We start from the raw sequence: 23,523 nt of genomic DNA, 5'->3' as shown, positions 1-23,523 counted from the left end.
GCGGAGCGGCCCTTCGTCCTCCCCTCGCCGCCCCACCGCGCCTGCGCGAGACGCGCCGTCCTGTGGGAGGCGGCGGACCCGGGGGGTGCCGCGGTTACCGGGGGTGCGACCCGGCCCTCGGGGTCCCGGCCCGTCGGCGGTTCGCTCCGCAGCAGCCGTACCGGTCCGAGGCCGCTGCTGCGGGCTCCTTTCTCCTGCCTGAGGCCCGGCATAGCCCGCCGGCTGCCTCCCGCTGTAGCTCTCCTGAGGCGGGACCGTGCCCGCGTCCCAGCCGCGGGATGAAGAGGATCTTCGGGTTCGGGAGGAAGAGGAAGGGGCAGCCGCCGTCGGGCAGCGCCTCCCTGCCCAGCCCCGCCGGTGCCTACGAGCTGCGGCAGAAGGACCTGAGCAAGCTGCACCGCGCGGCCGCCAGCGGCGACCTGGCCCAGGTGCGGCAGGCACTGAAGAAGTCCCGCATCGACGAGCGGGACAAGGCGGAGCGGTAAGGCGGGGACAGCGGCGCTGAGGCAGAGTGGGGGGTCCCGGGACAGCCAGGAGGCCCTGCTGCAGCTGCGGCCCCCAGCAGCTCAGCGGTGATGGGGGCGAACAGCTGCCTCCCTGCCGGGAGCGGGAGGGCTGGCTCCGCAGCCGAGCTCGGCCCTCGGTTGGGTGCGGGAATGGGGCTTGGGCTGCCCGAAACCCTCGAGTTCGTCCTGGCGGGCAGCTGTCGCCTGACACTTTTTGTCCCAGTGCTCTCATGCCCGGAGTGATATTTCCTTGCCTGGGGGCTGCAGGAGTGGAGGGGAGCTGGTTGCAGCCCGGCAAAGGTGGGTGGCACAAGGAGCCTCAGGGCCATTCCCCAGCCACGCATTGAAGTCAGGGTGCGATCTCATCCATCACTGTGCATCTTTGAGGACTCAGTGTGTAGGTTTAGTGGTTGAGCCAAGAAAGCCTCAGTTGTGACTAACTTAAGGAGAGGGGTTCTGCACTGCAGTTAGGAGAGTTACAGTGCAGAATCACAGGATAACGAATAACAGAATTATAGGGGTTGGAAGGGACCTTCAGAGATTATCTCGTCCAACCCCACTGCCGAAGCAGGTGCCCCTAGAGCAGGATAGACAGGAACACCTCCAGGTGGGTTTTGAATATCTCCAGAGAAGGAGACTCCATAATCTCTCTGGGCAACCTGTTCCAGTGCTCTGGTACCCTCAAAGTAAAAAAGTTCTTCTTCATGTTGAGATGGAATTTCCACTGTTCTAGCCTGTGCCCATTGCCCCTTGTCCTTTCACCAGGCACCACTGAGAAGAGTCTGGGCCCATCCTCTTGAAACCCGCACTTTAGATATTTATAAGCATTGATGAGGTCCTCTCTCAGTCTTCTGTCCTCCAGACTAAACAGACTTGGGTCTCTCACCCTTTCCTCATCAGAGAGGTGCTCCATTTCCTTTGTAGCCCATCATCTTTGCTCCATCATCTTTATAGCCCTCCACTGGACTCTCTCCAGTAGTTCCCTGTCCTTCTTGAACTGTTGTTTCTTGATGCTGTGTGCACAGTTGCCTGATATGCCTTTTGTGACTGTGATGTAGCAGCCAAAGCAACAGTCTGATTTTAGGTGGCAGTTACTTAGTTTTTTGCTCCGAGGCTTTGGTATAGCTAATTGATACCTTGGATTGGAAGATCTGGACAGTGACTTGCAGGAGAAGCGGCTTCTTCTGGCAGGTGTTATTGTGTGGGCTTTTGAGTCAAGCACAGCAAGTACTTGGCAATTACATCTTAAGGAGAAGCCTTAGGATGCAGCATAGTTCCTAGTGATCCATCGTAAGCATAAGGAAATCAGCTGAAGTTTTGGGGTTTTGTATGTGTCAACCCTTTAATGCCTTTTCTGAAAAGACTCAGAGTCAAAACCTTCATGCTGTTCTGAAGAGATGCTGGCTTTATCAGAGTAGCTCAGCTTCCTAGACTGTCTATCCTGAAGACCAAACTTTTGCCAGCCAGCTAGCTTATTGCCCTGAAAACACCTAAAACCACCTAGATCTGTAGGAGAAGCAAGGAAGAGCTCAGTAAACATGCACTTTAGTAATGTGGGTTGTGTGCCTGAGTGTTGCCAGTCAGTATTTGCTTGTGCAGCTGGAGATGGGGCATGCAGTTTTAGGTGGATTGAGTGCATTTTGTGCATACTCCAGTTGCCTGAATCCATTTGCTACATCTCTGATCACTCCTGGCATGTGAACGATCATGGAAGAACTTAGAGGTTTACTTGCCGCAGTCCTCAGGTTCCCAGGCTCTGGTCTCTGTTGCTGTGGCATGTGTGTAGTCCTCCTGGAGGCAGTGACCAATGCCTGGCACAGGAATATCTGGTTTTACAGATTCAGTTCTACAGTGAAGGAAACGTCACCTTACTAAGCGGATTCTCTGGAGAGTTTTTGCTAGCCAGCCTCACGCATTTGGTGTGCAACTGCTGTTACTCATGATGGAATGAGAAATCTTTTCTTAAGCTTGCTTTTTGCAAGGTGAAACTTGTGGCCATATCCATTTATCTTAGCCTGAAATTATTTCTTTAGTTGCCTGTCTGTGCTAATTTAATATATTTAATTTTTAGGACACCTCTGCATCTTGCTTGTGCAAACGGTCATGTGGATGTCGTTACATATCTAGTAGAAAACAAGTGTAATCTAAATCTTTTTGACAATGATAACAGATCACCACTGATGAAGGTATGTGGAATATGTTATGTATGTGGAATATGTTGTGTTCTTACAAGTGGGTCTTACATATTATTTCATGCATAATAAATATTTTGCAGGATTCTTTACTTAGACCCATGCAGAAAATGTATATTGTAATTAGCATGGAATAGGAATACAATAGCTAATCTTTGAAGGTGCTCTTATTTTACTTTTTTTTAGCATTGGGAGGCTGAGGGGATTGTAGCAGAGTGAAATGTAAATGCTGAAGTTTTTCCTTTTTTTGTGTGTTGTTCCCAGGCAGTACAGTGCCAGCAAGAAAAATGTGTGGCTATTCTGCTAGACCATGGTGCCAACCCGAATCTGGCAGATGCTGATGGCAACACTGCCCTTCACCTGGCTGTCATATCTCCTAATACATCTATAGCAGGGCTGTTACTTGAGCATAATGCCAGTATCGATGCTCAGAATAAGGTAATTTTTTATATTTGTTCAGGAAGTTCTTTCTTTCAAAGAGTTGCATTAGTATTGAAGATTTTTTTTGACTTGGTTTATTTATCTGTCCTTTCAGGAGGGATATACCCCACTTATTCTTGCTGTTTCTGAACATCATGAAGAGATGGTAGACTTTCTCCTTAAAAGAGGAGCTGATGTGCATGCTCGAGATCAGTGTGAAAGGTGAGGGATTTGTCAAAACACTGCATCAGTGTTTCTAGTATTCTTTAGGTTGGATTGATGAGAGGCATGGAAATGAGCTTTGGAAAAAAACAGGGAGCCACAAAGAAGGAGCTATTTCCATGTGACTTGTGAAAGCAGGTCTGCACTTGACTGCTCTCATACTTCAATGGATGCTTTTGACGTTAAAGATTGCAAGAAGGCATTGTCTGTTGTGGCTCTTCTGGCAGGAAATGCGCCCATTAGCTCAGCAGTATTGCCCCAATTTGAAAAACCCTCTCCTGCATAGCAGCATGGTTTTTAAGTGTTGTCAATGTGGAAGCTTTGTCTAAAGATTGAACACATGGTTGTTATGTCTCCCTCTCTGATTTTATTGTTGCCCTTAATAATGAATATTGCTTTGTCTTTTGTTCATTTTAAAGTAATGGGGGAAAATACTTTTTTTGAGAGCAAATAGGAATAAAAAAAATTACAGTGTCTGTGTAAAATAATCTATTTCATATCGTATTTTGGATGTTTCAGAACCCCACTTATGACTGCTGCCTCTGGTGGGGAACTTAATTTGATTAAAGTTCTTCTTCGGTATGGTGCTGATGTTTCCCATAAAGACACTAATGGATGGACAGCTGAGGATTATGCTGTTATTCATGGATATTCTAGGTGAATATTTTACTTTATTGTTAGAATAAGTTGCCAGTTATCAGTGTGGCTTTTCAACTGTTTTGGTAACAGCACCAAGGTGTGTTGAGACCTGTCTTGAAGCTGTGCTCAATGATGTCTTGTGATATTTATCATTTATCATTCCTGTGTCCAGTGCTAATTTGGAAATTGAGGAAAAACCTTACACCCAGAATTTTCTGTAAGATTTCAAGTTTTGTTGCTAAGCTCACGTGTGCCCAATATAAACTCTAAAAAAGCCTGTGTCCTACAGTTATCCAGAGGTGCAATTTGGCAAACTGAAATGCATGTAAACCCTCTCCCTAGACCAGCACCTTTGTCCTCACTGACTTCCACTATAATGACCAGGAACTACCAGCCTTTTATTTCAGAGGAGATCAGACTGATACCCTTTTTGTTAAAATCTTGAGCAGTTTTATTCTTCTTATGCATAGCTTTGTACCTGTGGCTGTTCCTTCTTTAAGGTGGTTATTTGTGCTTAAAAGCTAGGCTGAAAAAGATGTACCAAGTAGGAGTTAATAACTTTGTAGGTATGAATATGCATCTCTAGAATGAACATGACTGTAGTGAATATTGAAGTGAGTAACAGTCATGCAGTACGTGCTGTGTGTATTACCCTTAGCAAATACATATGAATATATGAATTCATATGGGTATGAATATGTATAGGATGGATAAAAGTGGCTATTCTGTTAAATGTTATATGCAAGTATGTGGCAATTTTTACAAAATATATTTCTTTTTTTTTCTCTGTATAGTCTTAGTAAACAACTGGCAGAATACACAGACTGGGAAAACACAGGAGAAGCTTCTGCGGGTGGTGCACAAGGCACCACAGTACTGAGCACTCCTTGCCGGGTGGGAGCTGCTGGCTTTACGTTGGGTGCACCTGCTATGGACAGAGGAGGTAGGATCCTTAACCATGGAGGAGCTCATGAGGAAAACCACTATGACCTTTTCTTTAGATGGTTTGTATTGTTAAAGCTTATTGTGTTCACTGTTGATTTTAGCAGAGGCGTCAGATGGAGCAGCACAAGAAGTTTTGTGAATGTGCTTATTTGTTGCTAGTTGGCAGTGTCAGACTGTGAAGGCAGTTGTGATTTTTGTGCTACGTGTCCACTTACAGGGTTGTTGCCTTCTGCCTGTCAGATTGCCCATCTTTATGGGTTTTCCTATAGAAAGAGAGAAGGGGCACAAGGAGGGAACTAGATAATAGTGGTCTGGTTTTTCAGGTGTGTACTTTTTACCTATAGATGGCCATTGAGATTGTGAAAATCCAATTGCAAAAGCATTAAGTTCATCCTGAGTAGTTCATCTTTCTGTGGCTGGGAAGCAGCAGATGAATTAGCAGGAAGATACACGTCTTGTTGATTTCCACTGAGTTTGTGTGCCTTTGTTTTAATAGCACTAGTTTTACCTGCCCTAAGCTCCTTTTAGTGAGTCACTTTATTTCTCAGCGTCAGTTACAATTGTTTCCGTGAAAGTGCTGCAGAGACATATTTCCATGTCTTGGAAAAGTAACTTTGTAGCAATGACGGTGTCATCCTTGCAGCGTCTGTGTACACTGTATCTTCTTGGACATAGTTTGATTTACAATAAAAATACTGCTTTTCTTCAGCTTCCAGAAATTTTTTTAAGTAAACTTTAAAAAAATCCGTATTACCTTGTGATCCAGAAAAAACAATTAAATTGCCTTGTGATCAAAAAAATTAACACCTTCAGTGAGTTTTTAAAATCCAGGCTATGCTTAGGAGCTCACATAGTGCTAGAGGAATCTTGGAAAATTAATATTTTAATATAAATGAAATTGTCTTGTACTTTGCATCTCAGTCCCTACAGTGGGAGGTTTTATTCCTTCTTGTTTTTAAGGGTGTTATATCAACTACGTGGCAAATGGACAGCAGACTGTTCAAACACAGTTCATTACTCCTTCTTTAAATATGTCAAGAAGTATGAGCAAAACATGGGATATTTTTCCTCATTGACTTTTCCCAGATATGGGAATTTAATTTAGAGTCAGCCTTTGTTCCTTTGACTTGGGAATAGTTGCTTTGATCTAGTTGGAGATTTGTAAAGTTTCTTGATAAATTGAAGGAGGATTTTTTGGTTGCTTGGTTGGTTTTGGCAGGTTTGGGTTGGCTTGATTTTTTTTCTGGAAAGGGCTTGGTATAGGTAGTTTAATCAGCAAAATGTTACTTCCACCCAAACAGCATGCTCTGTTATTGCTGCCTGTGCATGTAGATAATTGCTGTGGTACCACATTGTAATGGCTGACAGGCCTGGGTTATTTTAAAATACGTGGCTTGAGGAATAATACTGTTGTGGTATTCCAAAAATGATTTACCCGCAGGGAAATGTGGGTTCTTGAACGAAATAATTTGCCCCATTCCTTGAAAATTATAATACTACTAATATAAACCCCAAATATTATGGGAAATCTTTACTTCTTGTCTTCATTTAAAGAGGCATAAGTGTGAAGAGAATGTTATGTGGGTTAAGGACTTGGGAGGAGAGAGTATGCTCTGTTCGCAGGCTGTTTCTAGGGGGGCTTGGTTTTCTTCTAAATAGTGTGAATCCTTTTCTCCTTGTGCTCGTTCTCTTAAAACATAGGACCCCAGCATGTTCAGCGAAGGAGATCAGTAGCATATAGGGAACATTTATTGGCATTAATTCTGCAGTCCCTGGCTTGCACCCACAAAGCACAGGTGCATCCTGAGAGTCCCTTTGTTATGTTGCAATAACAGGGTTTGAAGCCTCTCTTAGAAGAGAAGCTGGGATGATCTTGAGAGACCAAACACCCGCTTTGGAATTCTTTCTTTTCTTTCACTCTCCTGAACTCTTTTTCTGGGATCTTCAGTGTTGTCCTTACTCCTTTTGCTGCTTTTGCACTTGTTGAACAGTCTTCAAAATATTTCCCTCTAATGAGCAAGTCAGCATATTTAAGAAGTTGGCTTTTGCTTATTTGAATGTTTACTTTTTGTCAGAACATGAACCTTTTTATTAATCACAGGTTTGCAAAAACCTCCCCATGAATGGCTTCCGGCCCTAACATATTGAATGACAGACTATTGAGATTTGAAGTTGGAATTTCTTTGGCAAAAGCATAACGATCATGCAATTCTTCTAAAAGCAGGGATTCAGATTTCTAGTATGTCTGTGGTGGCACCTTTTTTTTAGCTACTTTACTGCATATTACCATATTGCTCCTTTAGTGTTTTCCTAAAAACGATGAAAAGAAATGAGGACTTCAGTGTGAGTTACATCTCCTCACATTTTTCCTCAGGAATAGTTGTTTTATATCGCCTTTTAAGAAAACTGAGAAATGTAGAAGAGATGAGAAACCATCTTGAGGTCCTTTCTTAACTCTTTAAGTGTATATTTTTTTATAGGAGTCCTTTTGCCACATCCATTCCTTGTATTTGTGGTAAAATCAACATGAGCAGGACTCCCTTCTGCTCTGAGACAAGTCTTATGGCCTTGTCACAAAGAAATTTGGTGTCAGGTAGCTGCAATAACAGAACCACACCATTCATTGACTTAGTAAATTTTTATATTTTAAGTGGGATGGGTAGAGCAGGTGGATAGGGATTTATATTCTAAAACTTCTGTTCCACAGACATGCATGTGGACACAGACACACATGCATGACACACCAGTCAATGCATTCATTTTTGGTCCATCTGTGACCTGCCATATAGCGCTGGGGGATATATGCCATATAGCTAGCATATTCATTCTGATGGCTTGTCACATTTGCATTCTGGCTGGTGGCATAGCTTCTGTATGGTCAAATCAACAAAAACAGTACTCTTTTCTCTTCAAACTGAGGTAGGAGGGGCCCGTGTTTGCATCAGGCACCAACTGACACAACTTTTAAGGTGAGGTGGTTTAAGGCAACAGGTTGCTGGGTTACGTTTTTAGTGAGGGATAAAAAAACATGCTAAAACTGTAACTTGAGTGAGTGTAAATAACATAATGGCTAGAAGTTGTGTGGTGGTGTGAGTACTTAGAGCCAATATTTCCCTCCAGATTTCTGAATCGTGTATCTCCAAAGTTTAGTTGTTGATCCCTAAGGATTTTTGGGGTGTCTAGAGGGAGGGATTTCAAGTGTGCTGTATGTATAAAGCACTCTCCAAATATGAAGGAATTGCATTTGCAGTCTGTGCTAAACAAGTTGAGGGAAATACAAAGTTGGCAGTAGAGTAAATTTCTGTTAATCTGTTTCAGTATTTCAAAATATTGGAATATGGGTATTCTACATGGAGCAAGTAAATTTAAGTTACGCTCTTTGGCACTGTCCCTTAAGAGTGGAGTTTTGTGGATTGTGGTTGGTTTTGTTTCTAGGACTTATAACTGTAGACTAGGCTGATGGTCACAGTAGCTGACAGTCCCATTGCTATAGCTTTGTTTATGTACTGCTTATGTCTTCCAAATATCTGGAAATTCAGGTTTATTCTGATGTCATTGTTTCATCTGTCCTTTCCATGCCTTTTCCTAAATGGATATAGGAATGCAACAATCTCCTAACCAGACATCAAGAACAGGAAAATCAAGGAAAGGTATTCTGTACAGTAGCATTTCAAATATGAAACATGTTGTATGATATACAAATATTAACACATCTATATGTTTATTATCCTGGATGTTCCTATTTTGATAGTTCTGGCTTTATAAACTAGATTTGAGAACAGGCTTTGGGCACTTTTTATTTGTTTGCATGTTTTGCATGAGTGCTTTATTATAGCAGTGAGTGTTTGCTTTGTGTCATTAGTGACAGTAAATAATTTTTTTCAAATATGTTCTTCTGTTACTCCAAAATGGAAATGGACTTCAGTTAAAGTGGAAACAAGCAATCCTCAGAGACTGCTTTTCTAGATCCCATTTCTATGGTAGAGCATCAAGATCTGTCTGAAAGCATAGCTCATGAACTTCCTATCTTGCCTTCTAAAGGACAGCGTGACCTGGTTTTGATCATTGCTTAAAGTTACTATACACTGAAAGCAAAAGTTCATATAATTTGCTCAACTGTTTTGATTAATTATAACTGTACTAATTGAAAATGTAACTGAAGTCACCTGTTAAGAGTTTATAACTGACTGCTCCATGCTATCCACCCAGTTCTAAGAAACAGATTTTTATTCAGCTTGAGAGGTTAGCGGGTAGATTAGACTGCTGGTACCAAGTGAGTTAACAGGAAACTGTGGTATGTAAACTAATTAATATTTTTAAATATTATGTGTTTGTAATAAGAAACATTAAAAATCAGAGACTGCGTTAGTATTTTAACTGTTTTAGCTTGTCCTCTCACTGGAAGTTTCAGCCTGTAAGTTTTGTCTACGTGACATGTCTACACTGAACATGTACGCTGTATTTCATGTTCAGGTCAGGAGATGCACTCATCAAAGTTCCCACATAAACACTGTCTTTAGGACAGACAAAATTTCCATGCTAATTTGTGGTTTACAGATACTAGAGCAGATGTCTTCAGGCATGATATGCCTTTGTTTCCTTTTCCCTTTAATGATTTAGTCCAAGACCTCAGTTTGGTTGTGTTCAGGTGACTTTATAGAAGGTCATGGATCTCTTGTTTATAAGCAACTTCATTTTGTTATGACAGGTAACAAAAATTAATTATTGAGAACTTGAAGAACACTGAAATAGCTACTATGTGGAGGTTATATTTGTTGGTTTTTTCTCTTCTGTTTTGGGAATTGAAGAGCCCTTTTATTTTATCATAGTTGTTGGTAGTTGAGAGGTTTTAGCGCTCTTCAGGCTGGATTCCTAGAATTCAGATTTCATTAGTACATCAGTGATGTGCTAGAGTGTACTCTCATCGAGTTTGCCAATGCCTTGTATGGGGGGGATCAGTAGATATGCTTCAGGGCAGCGCTGCCATTCAAAGGGACCTTGGCAAGCTGGGTAAATGGCCTGTTGGGCCTGTCTTATGAAATTCAGCAAGGCAAAGTGCCAAGTCGTGCACATGGAAAGGAACAACTGCTTGCTATAAAACATGATGGGGCTGCCTGGCTGAGGAGCTGCTTTGCTGAGAAGGCCCAGAGGGTCTTGTCAGGGAATGAGCTGAGAATGAGCCAACAGGGTACCCTGGCAACTGAGGTCAACAGTGTCCTGGGCTGTGTTAAGAGCAGCACAGCCAAGAGACTGAGGAACGTGGTTGTCCACCCCTACTGGGCACTCACTGGATTGTGTCCAGCTCCCTGGGTATAATTTTAAGTCCCCAGTGTAAGAGAGATTCTACAGTGAGCAAGTTCAGTGGAGGGCCATCAAACTCGTCAGGGGCAGGAGTACTTGGCCTTTGAGGAGCGACTGAGGAAACTGGGCTTCTTCGCCTAGAGAAGAGGCAGCTTTGAAGGGGACCTAGCAGCAGCTTCCAGTACATACGAGAAGACAAAGTCAGGTGCTTCCCAGTGGTGCATGACAGGAGGCAGAGATGCAAGAGGCGTTAATGGAAACGAGAGTTTCTAATTGGATGTGAGAAGCTTCACCGTGATAAGGACAGCAACCATGATAAGCACAGTCTCCCTCCTTGGAGGTGTTCAAGACTGGACTGGATAAAGCCCTAAGCGACCTTATCTGGCCTCATAGCTGAGCTTGCTTTGAGGCGGCAGTTGGCTAAGAGACTTCCTGAAGTCCCTTCTGATCTGATTTATCCTATGATCCTACATGCAAGTTGCCTTCCTAACACTGATGAAAGCTTGGAGTGTAGTATAGAATGCCCTGGTTATGCCTATTTTGTCTGTTGAATATCTTTTTTTGGTGCAGTGTAGAAAACTGCTGGTGATTCTTCTACCTGAGCATAAGCTTTAGATCTTGATTATGCTTTTCGATTTTTATTTACCTTTTGAGAATAATCTGTAACTGAATAGAGCAGCAGATACTGTAGTATATAGCATAATGTTATACATAATTCTACATAAAATAGTAAAATCTCTGCCTGTGATTGGTACTTGTGTCTGTAATACAAGTACTTCAGAGGTTCATTTACTTACTGTCTTGCTAAACCACCACCATTTTTTAACTGTTTACTAACATAGCATATCATGCTATGCTATTTTTTTTAGTTTAGAGATGTTTCTTAAATTTCTAGGCATAGGAGTCCAAAGGAGATATAACTCTGGTCTGTTTTGTTTTCTTTTTTTTTAATTCAGTATGGCTTGAAAAAGCAGTTGTTTTGGAAATGCATTCATTCATTCTGTCTTGTTTGACTATGCAAAGTTTCATTCTGTTATGACCTGTAGAATTGTCCATGTTAAGTGTTTATATGTACTGGTTAATTTTTAGCATGCCAAAACTAATTTCAACATGTCAATTAATGTTTGAACAGCAATAGATGACTTTTCCCAAGGAGACTCAATAAGGTGAGACTTTAAAAATACCTAACACTTACCTGAAGAATTATTTGAGAGGCAAAGAACTCATTTTGCTTTGCTTTTTAAGAAGCTCTGAGAAAGAGGGGAGTGATGACAGTTGGCATACTTCTGAGGAAGAAGAACTCGATTTTACCCCCAAGGTATGGTGCCTTTACAGGAAAAATATCCTGTAAAAAAATAAGTGATTTGAAAGAAACTTTTCTGTGGGATTGAAGGAAACTGCAGTTCCAGTCAATATTGTTTTCTCCTTAGAAGCAGTCTTTGGCCTGCCAGGCTTTCTTATGCTGTGAGTTTTTCCTAAAAGACCTGTAACTGTGGCAGAGAATGCAGTAGATTTGTAGTTTGGGGCAAAAGAGCAGTAGGTGACGAGATAAACAACCACGTTGTTTTGTTTGTTCTTCTTCATTTGAGTCAGATTTGCAGACCCTAAAAGTTCACAAGTTACTGTTATAACCGGTTCTGTTCTCCAAACATTAATATTGTTTCCTGTGAATTTGGTGACAGAATCCTAACTGATAAAGAAAAAGTGTTTATCACACTCTACTGAAATTCTTCATCACCTAGTTCTCCTTTCCTCCTCATCAGGTTCCTCAAGAGCACGCAATGGATGAGTTACTCAAATGGGTTTTCTTTTTTCTTCTATGAGATGGCATTCCATGTTTGCATGTAATCTCACACTGCATGTTTTCCCTCTTTTTTTTTGAATGCTCAGGTAGTATTCTTTTTGTCAGCTACAAGCTCTCGTGGCTACTGTTTTTACTAATATTTTGAAGGATTAACAACTTCTGCAGTGATGTCTGGAGCATCTGTTCTGTTGCACTGGGATTCTGCAGTGATGAGGAACCCGAGTGTGGTAGTTAAAGCCGCTCCATAAAGCTGGAGATGCAAGCATGTTTAGTTTTAACATGATTTCATTTTCTTGCACTGATTTAAATAGAAAAGGTGCATTTTTCTGGCATGATTTTGAAGTTTAGGGGTATTTTACTAAGTGTCATTGCAGGGACTAATTTATGCATTAAGTCTGGGGATCTTAACAGTTACTGGCATTGTGCACATTTGCAAGTAAGCATCCTGAAACTGCAGTCTTAAATATATCTGAATTTTACTTAAGTATTACAAATATTAAAACCAGATTTTTAGAACTATTACACATGTAAACATAGTTTTGGAAACAATTTGCAGAAGGGTGTCTGCACAGTGTTTTGGGGCAAAATACTGAATTGCAAGTGTGAGGGGTGTTTGTGTAGTTAGAACTGTAGGATGGAGCCAGCACCTGAGCACTATCCAAAGGACAGCCTGATTATATTTACTGTTGAAGATCTGATGTGAACATAGGATTTGGGTTTGCTACTGTTTTAAAATAATAATTATTTTTTTTTGCTTAAATAAATCTTTTTTACAGAAGCTGCAGAAGCCCAACTTGACGCTACTAATGAATGCTTCCCAGCAGTTCAGAAAAAACAGTAAGCTATTTGGAAAAGATTGCATGGTATACTGATATATAAAAGTAGACTTGCTAAGTAGCTTTTTTATAATTTTTTTTTTGCTGTAGTAAATGACAAAAGTAACATTTTGAAAAGACAACATGTTTTTTTTTTTTTTCTTCTGAAATGACTAAGTCATATCATTAAAATGAAGATATTAATCCCTTCCTAAGCCTTTGTCCCCTGGTCAAGTCCTTCCTCCATCCTGCCCATTCCTTGCCTGGCTCCTTTTCCAGACATTCCCAGGTGACTCCTCTGCTGTGCATTAATCTGGTAACATACTTATTGCTATTTAGATAACTCCTTTTGTTCACGTGTATTTTCCCTTTTCTTGCTTTAAGATGATGGTGATGGTTCTAGAATTGAAAGTCCGAAGTCACCAAAGAAGACCCTCAAACAAAGAACTCCATCAGGTGCAAACCTGAACAAAGGAGAATGTGGAGAATTGTTGAATCAAGATGTCTCAGATGCAAGCAACCTGGAGGAAGAAGAATTGGAGGAGGAGGAGGAAGATGATGAAGATGACAATGGAGATGACGATGAAGATTATGAGGAGGAAGAGGAAGAAGAAGAGGAGGATGAAGATCTTTCTCAAGATGAAAAAGAGGAGGAAGATCTGGAAGATGAAGAAACTCAATCTAATGACATACTGGAGGAGGACCAAGGGGGGAAAACAGAACCTAAAGGGGAAATTAATCAGAAATTGGAGTATTTTAGTAATGCTAAGTATGAAGGGGAAGCTCGCTGTGGAACTGGAGATGTCTGTGATGATGATGATAAGATTAGTAAAGAACTTAATGAAAAGGTGGAGGAATCTGTTGATACACCTGTGTCTTTTATAGCTGGGTGTTATGAAAGGCTGCAAGAAAACATAACTGCCATGTCTCCAAAGAGAATGAATAATGAAATATCTTACAAGTCAGTACCCAAACAAGCTGTCTTTCAGAATCTAAATAATTTGCAAGATACACAAGAAAGCTGGAACAGGAAAAGCTTGATTCAAGAGAAGTTTCACAGAAATGCTGACTCTGAAACAGCAGACTGGAAAAAAGAGATACCTCACCCTCTCACAGATAATTGTGGTCTTAAGGAGAAAAAGCCAAGCTTTGGTGATGGCTTTGAAAGTGGTAATAATTCTTTGTCAGCAGCAAAAACCCCAAGACTTGAAAATCAAACACCGACCTTTGTCAGTCTTGAATGTGTGGATGATGAAGATACTGAAGAAGAGCAAGGTGAAGTAGATGATAAAGTCTGTGAAGCCCTGAAACAAGGAAGTGAAAACTTGTGCTTAAATAGGCGTGAAGAAAATTTAAGAGCAGCATTTCACTCAAGCACCAAAGTAAGTATATAGGGATGATTCAATCACAAGGGTATTTTTCTAAGGGCAATATAGGTAAGAAATAGATGGTAAACTGAATTTCTGTTAATATTTACTTTTCACATATATCTATCTTCTGATCATCTTTTTTTGATATTAGAAAATGACATGCTCCTTGGCAAAGCAGTTTCTTAGGTATAAGAATAATATTAGGCAGTATTTTCAATATTTTTTTGTCTATTAGCTACTACTGGTTTTGCAGGAAAAAGAACAGGCAGCAGATTTTTTTCTGGAATCAATTAAAATTTTCTCAGTTGTATATGCAGGTTTTATCTGTGAAGATTTACTGCCATTTAGTAAAATTCAAAGTGTGATGTCTGAAAGTGAGGAAACAAAAAGTAAGATTGAGAGCAGGAAGCTACTTATTTTCCTTGGAGCAAAGTAGGGGGAAGAAAAGGAATGTGTTACAGAATGGAGTAACTTATATGAAGCTAGAGTTACACTGATACAAGGAAGTGCTTCTCAGGGGCTTTGCAGAACCAGCGATGAGACTTATGATATTAGGCATTGCTGTCTACTCACATAGATTCTCTTGTTAAAGGCCTTTGTAAAACAAAGCTCAACAAAGTTTCCCTTTTCTCTTACACAAGAAAAGTATCTTTGAAGTTGTTAATGGATGGTGAAGAAGTCGCTTCTCTCTGCTCTTTCCAGCTGTTTTGGTCTATCTCTTTTAGGAAGAATCACCTGAATGGGAAGAAGAGGAGGAGGAGCAGGAGAAGGAAGACACTGGTGAAGAGCTACAAACTGCAGTTGTTGAGGGTCTGAAAAATTCTATTTGTAATGAGAGCCATCAAGTCCATGATGCTTCAAAAGACAACGCTGGTGAGAGAAATGAGTTAGTAAATACTGATCCCAATTCTTCCTCTATAAATATTAATACACAGTAAATGAACTAAAATGGTGCTTGACTTCTGAGATAGGCAAGGGAAAAATTTGCTGTGAATCATAGGGGGCATTGGCAGAGAAGGAAAGCAGCTTTTATTCCTTTTCATTCATTCTTAAAGAACTGAAATTGTGGCATTGGATTCCAAACGATGCTATATGAAGCAAGTGCCATTCTTGCTTTTGTTGCTGTGTTCTCCCTGAAGCGATCTGAACAAAATGCACAGATGAAAAAGAGGAGGCCTAGAGTGTCTTGGGTGAGACAGTAGTATTCACCTTTCTGGCCCATCCTGTTGGATTGAAAAGATGTGATTGCTCTTGGCTGAAGTCTGGGAAAGATTTGAGTCAAGCTGAAAGAAAGCTCTTCTGTTCCAGTGCCTCACCTTGTCCAGTTTTAAAATGTAGAAGGTCTCTCCAGTGCCACACTTGTATGTGCTTGGAAGCATTACCAGCTCAGTCAGAGTTGAGCACTTTGGTACTCGTCTCAGAGCAGGAGGAGAAGGCACCATTTCCATTGTCTGTCTCCAGAGAGTAGCTTGGTGTGGTAGATGTTACCAGAGAACGTGTAGCTGCTGATCAAATACTACACAGGGGGCCTGACAGAACCTGCTGTATTCTGGTGTTGTGCCTAGACATGCTTTTCTGTCTCTATGCATTTTAAGCGTGCATTTGACATAGTGTAAGTAGTCAGAGTTCAGGCTAGAACGACCAGTTGCCCTCTTTTGGGGTGGGTGCCCTCACAGGTCCCCAGCTCCTTCCTGCTTCTTTGTGTGCATGTCTCCACACAAGTGAATCCTGAATCAGTTTTAGTTAATAGAGTAGCTAAAAACCGAGAAATGAAGATAGCCTAATCTGGCCAGGAGCCCACTGAGACCAAGCCTTAAAGAAGAAATTTGGATGTTAACTTCCTGAGGTAGAAACAGTATTGTTTGAGCTGTAAGCCTCTACTCTATTTTTCAAATGGCAATGCTTAGGTGTCTAGCCTCTGGGAAGGTGTAGGGTAACAAATCTCTGTCAAGGAAGATCTTTCCTGGTAGCACTACAAAAGGAGCATTGTTTCTTGGTGGTGTTAGTGTAAGGATGTTTTGCACAGTGTTTCTACAGTACCTCCTGTCCAGTAGAAAGTGGCAGTAAATGCCAAATCCTGGAGCTGGAGGGCAGGTGACCTAAACTCTGTATGCCACAGGACTGCAGCGTGCTAGAGTCTATTCCTGAATGTTACACAAACTTGGGTTGGGTGTTGCTTGTAGCTGTGTCACCTGTTGTGCATAGCCATCTTCTGGAAAGGAAGCAAGAGGAAGTGGTGATGTAAAGGAAATACCATGTTGTGGCTGGGTGTGAAGAAATCCTGAATAGCACTCGCTTCTTAGTTTGTCCTCAGCAATAGAGCCACTGCTCATCTTTTTGGATGCAGGGCTTGACTGATGGGGAAAAGCAGAGTGAAATATAAACACTCAGCATCTCACCTCTTACCTTGTTTGTAGGTACCCTGCCAGCAGTGGGAGCAGAGGAAGATGCAGAATCACCCTGGGATTCTGAGGTACTTTCTGTGAAGGACACAGGGGTTCCCACCAGAGGAGATGGGGAGGGAGAGTAGGAGTAAGATCCAGAAGCACTTGAGAGCTTGCTTTTGGCTTGAGCCCTACCATTGATGAGGCTTATTTCCTCTTTTCCTACTTCTGCAATGTGTTTGTAACTGGAGGCCCTTGAAATACTACTGTTCTAGGCCAGCTGTTCAGTTAGGACTGGGATGAAGTTAGGTCAAGCTAACAACTTGGGTCTCATAGCAACTGGCCTTTGAGTTTGATTTCTAGTATTGAAGCAGAGAAGTTTCTTACTGCTTAAAATACTCTTAAAATTCACGGGCACTGGCAGGATTGTTGCTTTTTTCCCCATACAGCTCTGTTCTGACCTGCTCAGTGATTGCCGTTAGGGTCTGCAACCTAGACAGTTAGCTGCTGCTGAATACATCCTGCTACCTTTTGTAGGTGTACTTCAGTCCTTTTTCAAAGTCATGTTCAACAGCTATACCACACACACTGTCTGTATTTGCCCTTTTAACTCATTCTGTCAGTGGTAATGGGCTGGAAGAAAATGAGAAATGAGCAGGGTCTGTAGCTAACACTCTCTGGCTTTTCTTGTAAGGAGAAACAAATTCTTCCCCACCCCCTTCTTAAAAATACAAGACTAATTTTTTGTTGTTGTTTTAGGTAGCCTTAGTTTCTGTAAGCTTTACCTTGCTAGTTTTTGTTCAACACAAGTCACCCTTGTGATTTGGAAGAGCAATGTGTTTACTCACCACTGCAGGATACATGCCTGGGGAACATAAGCACAAACTCAAACATCCAGATACAGGTTCAGTACAAATGTTGGATCACTGCAGACCTGCAGTTACTGGTTCACAACCCTTATCTGGAGTTACTGTGTTCTCTTTTGTGGCTGTCCAGTTTATCAAGGTTTATCAGCTTGACAGAATAGTTTAAATGAGTTGTGAGCTTTTTTCCTAAGATCTGAAAATACACATGACTGCTGTGGTTTTCCAGTATACTATGTCTTGATGTGTCCTTTCCAAGGGTCCTATCAAAGGTTTTTGTATCTCTAAAGTACTTGATACTGTGCTATGCAACTTGGCTTAGCAGGAGCTTTTTGCATAGAAATGAGTTGAAAATGTATTTGTTCCAATTCTCATGCATGTGTTTTAGATTATACAGACGGATTCTGAAAGTCTGAGAAAAGTGTCATCCGGTGTGTTACTCCCAGCTGCAGACAGACATGGAACATACTCACAGATTGTTTCAGGGGAACGTGACAATGGTAACTTCATGGTGGACTAAGTGTTTGTCTGTAAGCATTTATAGGCTAAAGTGAACTTTTATCAGTGTCTGTGTTAGGAATGCTGCTATGATGTGGGTGTGCGCGATAGCAATGAAGTGCTTAGTATTTGTTAATTAACACCAGTTATCACAGCGCTTGCTGGCAGCGTGTAAAGGAAGTTGTCTTGTTTGCGTTATGTGTGTTCTACATGTTTGTATTTTTTTTATTTTTTTTTTACATTCAGGTTCTTTTTGCATAGTGATGAAAGTATGTGTGGTTTAGAACTGATGTGTCTGAATGCTTAATCATTCCTGGGTGATAATGCAGGTGAAGAAAGCTACCACCTGGCTAAGGATTTTTTTTTTTTTTTTTCCTAGCTTAATTTTTGATAGCTTTCTGTTGTGCTTTGCCTAGGAGCTAAAATGTGACTAAACGTTCAGGTTTTGTTGCAAAGGGTTTCTGCCTGTAGTTTGTGACACTGTCACTTGAGCATCTTGAGCATAGGATGGCAGGGAAGTTTTGCTGTTGGGGTAGAAGCCTTTTCTGATGGATTTTGCCTATAACAAATAGTTTGTCAGTCCTCCTTGTAGTATAGGTACAATAGAATGGCTGAAGAAGCTCATCCAGTTTTAGTAAGATGGAAGCAAAAACTTTACAAGCTCCTGGGAGCTTCTTTATCTACTTGTTGAGTAGCTGTCATGGAAGTCTACTTTGTATGCTTCTACTAGGATAAGTTTAAAATCCGCATGAAAAGGGGATAGAAGGTGATGATGGTAATCTTTCGAAGGTATTTCCATACTGCTAGACCACCAAGTTTACTGAAATCAAATAGTATTTGGTTTTTGATTTTTTTTGATATTTTTTTTTTTAAATATAAACATTTTGCAGTGGAGCCATTCTTAGTGACATTTCATATACTTCTTTCATTCTCTGTCCCACCAATGGAAAGGAAAGTACTTCTCAACATTAAACACTTGTAGGATATTCACAGTCATAGTGCTGCTGGACTGTCTTATGATTATTCATTACAGCAGACCAGCTTTGACTTTTGAAATAATCCTTTAGAAAGCATGATTCAGCTCCTCAAAAGGACTAAATATTTTGATCTTGTTCTGTTAATGCGCATGACCTTATTGTTTCACATGAATTGTCATAGTTCTGTGATTATTATTCTTTTAAATCCAAGGTGCACAATGGGAAATATGCATTGTCCATTTCTTATATACTAATGCGAAATCTCTATGATGAGGTAAATTAAATGTTAGGTATTATACTCTTGATGAAATAATACTTGCAACTAATACTTAGTTGTAGAAACTACTGATGGTGATTGGAGTAAAAGATACCTTCAATTAAATAAAATAACACTTTCCAAACCATTTTTCACCTCTAGGCTTTTCGGAGAAACCCAACAATTCCCAGGTAAGTATTTATTCATGTTGTTGACTACTTGTTGTGCTCATTAAATAGTATGTAGTTAGTTTGAATTTGGTTTTTTATCACTGGATTGTGTCTTTCATAGCTGAAGACTCCTGAATCTGTTTTGGAAATGAACGAAACCTCTCCTGAAAGAAGGCAGCAGAAATCAGGTAATGTTCACTTTATGTAGTTCTGGGTTAACTTCATAATCTTTCTGGATAGGAGTATTTAATAAAGCATATGACTTGTTTGTTTTGCAGATCTATTGGAGGAATTTGGTTTAGGAGATGCAGAGGATATTGAAGGTATTCATAACACTTTTTGTAGTGTTCTTTTACGGATAGACACATTGTACTTGCAAATTTTGTCCTAATATTAAATTAACGGTTCTAGCAGGGTGTTCTGGGAGCAAAAGGTCTACTGAAATATGCCTCTATGTGGGTATGTGCTCCCTCCTCTAGTCAGCCATTCAACACTATAAATACCCTTCTATGATGTAGGCTTCCTCCCCCACACCTGCCGTCATTTCCCCTTTTCAGGCAGTCCTCAAGTTGGCTTTTCTTCCTATTTCTCAAAAAAAACCCAAAAAACCCCCTTCTTATTTCTCAAAAAAACCTTTCCTGATATTTTGGGTTCTCTGCACAAGTGCTGTGGCTGATTTCAGGCTAGGGATCTGGAAGCTAAGGTGTCCAGAAGCAGCAGGTGAGACAGAAAGGGTAATTCTTGGGCTCATGTTATAGCTGAACTTTGCAGGAATTATTATTTGCCTGGCTTTTCACAGAATCACAGAATCACAGAATCTTAGTGGTTGGAAGGGACCTTTGAGATCATCGAGTCCAACCACATTAAAAAAAAAAAAAAAAACACAAAAACAAAACACAAAAACACACAAACAAACAAAAAAACACAACACAAAACCAAACAAACAACAACACCCCCCCCAAAAAAAAAAAAAAAAAAAAAAAAAAAAAGCAAGCAGCATCCATCAACTAAACCCCACACACAACACCCCACCACAAACCAACAATCCCGGGCACTAGAGCATGCCCTGAAGAGCCACGTCTACACGTTTCTTAAATACCTCCAGGGATGGTGACTCCACCACCTCCCTGGGCAGGCTGTTCCAGTGCTTGACCACTCTCTCAGTAAAGTAATTCTTCCTAATATCTAATCTAAACCTCCCCTGCCGCAACTTCAGACCATTTCCTCTGGTCCTGTCGTTATTCCCTTGGGAGAAGAGGCCAACCCCCGCCTCTCTACAGTTTCCTTTCAGGTAGTTGTAGAGGGCAATGAGGTCTCCCCTCAGCCTCCTCTTCTCCAAACTAAACATGCCCAGTTCCCTCAGCCTCTCCTCATAGGACTTGTTCTCCAGACCCCTCACCAGCTTGGTGGCTCTCCTCTGGACACGCTCCAGCACTTCAATGTCTTTCCTGTAGTGAGGGGCCCAAAACTGAACACAGTACTCGAGGTGAGGCCTCACCAGTGCCGAGTACAGAGGCACGATGACTTCCCTGCTCCTGCTGGCCACGCTATTCCTGATACAGGCCAGGATGCCGTTGGCCTTCTTGGCTGCCTGGGCACACTGCTGGCTCATGTTAAGCCGGCTGTCCACTAACACTCCCAGGTCCTTTTCTGCCAGGCAGCTTTCCAGCCACTCTTCCCCAAGCCTGTAGCATTGCCTGGGGTTGTTGTGGCCGAAATGCAGAACCCGGCACTTGGCCTTATTAAACCTCATCCCATTGGCCTTGGCCCATTGGTCCAACCTGTCCAGGTCAACAGGTTTTCTTTACCTGTCTGGCAGTTGTTTTGAAACGTGTAGCAAAGACATTCTTCTGAGGCTTCCCTTTCTTATTTCACGGAAGCTGACCAGCAGGTTCAGAGGTAGGGGAAGGAAGTGGGGAAGAGACAAGGTTGACATGTTGTCAGGAATTCTCTTTTCTTGGAAACAAGGCTGAAAGGGAAGCAACTAGCTGGTCCACTGTGTATTGGAGAGAGGATATAGGAACCTTAATGTTTTTTTACTTACTTTGTTCTAGCATGTATTGATTTGCATATTTGTTAATGAGATGAGAAACAATTCCCCATTCAGGTTTTAGAGTTTCTACAATAAGCTATTGAAATTATAAACCAGAGAGAGGTGAACAGATAAGTCAGTGAAGTAGGTAATTGGAAATAATTTTAAAAATTATTTTAACTTCTAAGTGTGGAATACAAATATTTCCAAGTTTTTTGGCATCTTTGTTTTAGGGGATAAAACCCTTCCACCTTTGTTCTTTTGACAATAATGGAGATTAAACTTCTAAGAAAAATATCTCTCCTCTTGCTCTTCTTCTCTTTCCCTTCTCTCTCTCATGTATTTGTAATGGATAAGCAACAAGAGGTCCTCTTTTGCACTTTATTTTGTGGTGATAGTGTTTTTGTAAGAGGTGTAGAGGTTTGTTAAAAGTTGTTCAGTTAAAACATGAGGTTTGGGTTTGTCTGTATTGCACAGTAATGTGAAATGTAGCCCCATAGTGGGCCAGTATGCTATATTATTCCAAACACAGAAAGGTTGCCTTTTCATAGCTGGTTTCATGTTAGCTCTTTTTCCTTTATTCATTTATGTTGTGTTTGGTTTTACCCATGTGTTATCTTGAAGATCAGGTATATATGAAAATTTCTTTCAAACTTTTATGTTGGAATTTGGGTTTAAGCAATTTAGATTGCTTCAGCAAAGCGTCATGATTCCTGCAGCATAAATATTTCTAACTCTAAAAGGGTTGAATACCACCTTTCACAAGTTTATTTCACAAATCTGGAAAACAGGTACATTATCTTGTGCAACTAAATGTTGAATGAGAGATTAAATTTCCCATTTATTTACTTTGTTATTGACTCATAGTAATAACTCCTTAAAACATATTTTTGGGTCAAAATTAAGTAGTGATGTTCTCGTATTTTCTGTATAGAAGAGTAGCTACTCTGCACTGTAATCTGGAAAAAGTTGTTATGTAAGACAATTTATGAGGAGGGAAATCTCAGAAGAGGTAAAGGCTAATTGGAAAGAACAATAAAAGTCATCTTGCGATGCTAGCCAGAGAACAGACAGAGTAAAAGGTGGGGATTTGCATCTTTTGTATGCACAGGGATTTCTGTGTATTTGTGTTAAGCACAAAGCCAGATTCATCTAGCCCCACTGCAGGTATCCATTAATAAAAATACATGCTAGTAATAAATGACTGGCAAAAAACCTGGAATTTCATTTATTCTGTGATTTTTCTTTTTTTGACATACTGTTTTGTTTTTTTTTTTAAATGTCATGTTCTTCAGAAGCTTCAGATTTGGGTTCTACTAGTGTTTTAACTAAAAATTTCTCCCTTTGCTAAAAGTGAAAAAGTCTTGACAATGAGGAATCATCCCTCTTTCACAATGTTGACAGAAGCCAGTAAGTCAGAAAATAGATTCATGAATTACTGGTCCAAGAAGAGAAGAAAATTTACTTACAAAAACTAATGGGAGTATGGGAGTGGTTCCTTTTTTTTATTTGTTTGTTTTTGAATTATTTTTCCAGCCACTGGAAAAATAGTGACTGACTAGAGTTACTGACATCATGAGAACTGGAATTTTGCAGATGGAAGAACATTGTTGCCCTACAGAAATTTCAAGATTGATTAAACCCTATGGAAAAGAAATCTTATGGGCTCCGAGTATCCTAAAATCTTATCTAAAGACTGAGACTTCAGATGGACAGGCCCATGATGGGCAAGACTGAACAGGAGTTTGAGTTGCTTTTCATGATAGCAGTATGGCACCTAATTTTAAAGTGTCTGGACTCTGAAACAGAATCCAAAACGTTAAGACACCTGCATACTCTGAACAGTGTGTTGGGAAAATGCCTTGTGCTAAAATACCAAAAAATTCAAGTTTACAAAAAAATCTAAGAAATTGCACCCATCAGTGATTGAGGTGGGAGGAGAAGGTTATTACTTCACACTGTGTAACTTGAGGTTAGAATTGACCTTTGGAGACCTGTATGACTGACCGAGGAGCTTAGGTTCCCAATTCAGACATAGGAGTTATAAGCTTATATCCAGTGTAATCCCCTTCAAGAAATGAAAGCTTGCAAAAGGAGTCAGCTAAACCAGAAAATGCCAGAAGTGAGGT

General features: G+C 40.8%; 1 protein-coding gene across 1 annotated transcript in view; it reads left to right on the top strand.

Moving 5' to 3' along the window:
* The first annotated feature begins 278 nt into the window (after positions 1-278).
* Positions 279-23,523, top strand: part of ANKRD26 (ankyrin repeat domain containing 26) — a 57,765-nt gene continuing 34,520 nt past the window's right edge. Inside the window, exons 1-17 of the mRNA XM_074168487.1 lie at positions 279-481; positions 2,578-2,692; positions 2,963-3,136; positions 3,234-3,340; positions 3,860-3,997; positions 4,774-4,922; positions 8,524-8,574; positions 11,358-11,391; positions 11,471-11,543; positions 12,806-12,866; positions 13,229-14,226; positions 14,940-15,087; positions 16,632-16,687; positions 17,850-17,961; positions 19,355-19,383; positions 19,484-19,550; positions 19,641-19,685. Coding sequence (XP_074024588.1) covers positions 279-481; positions 2,578-2,692; positions 2,963-3,136; positions 3,234-3,340; positions 3,860-3,997; positions 4,774-4,922; positions 8,524-8,574; positions 11,358-11,391; positions 11,471-11,543; positions 12,806-12,866; positions 13,229-14,226; positions 14,940-15,087; positions 16,632-16,687; positions 17,850-17,961; positions 19,355-19,383; positions 19,484-19,550; positions 19,641-19,685 — 2,560 coding nt within the window. The remainder of the gene's footprint in view (positions 482-2,577; positions 2,693-2,962; positions 3,137-3,233; positions 3,341-3,859; positions 3,998-4,773; positions 4,923-8,523; positions 8,575-11,357; positions 11,392-11,470; positions 11,544-12,805; positions 12,867-13,228; positions 14,227-14,939; positions 15,088-16,631; positions 16,688-17,849; positions 17,962-19,354; positions 19,384-19,483; positions 19,551-19,640; positions 19,686-23,523) is intronic.

Source organism: Numenius arquata, chromosome 2, assembly GCF_964106895.1.
Source record: "Numenius arquata chromosome 2, bNumArq3.hap1.1, whole genome shotgun sequence".
Taxonomy (NCBI): domain Eukaryota; kingdom Metazoa; phylum Chordata; class Aves; order Charadriiformes; family Scolopacidae; genus Numenius; species Numenius arquata.
This window is presented reverse-complemented; position numbering and strand designations above follow the sequence as displayed.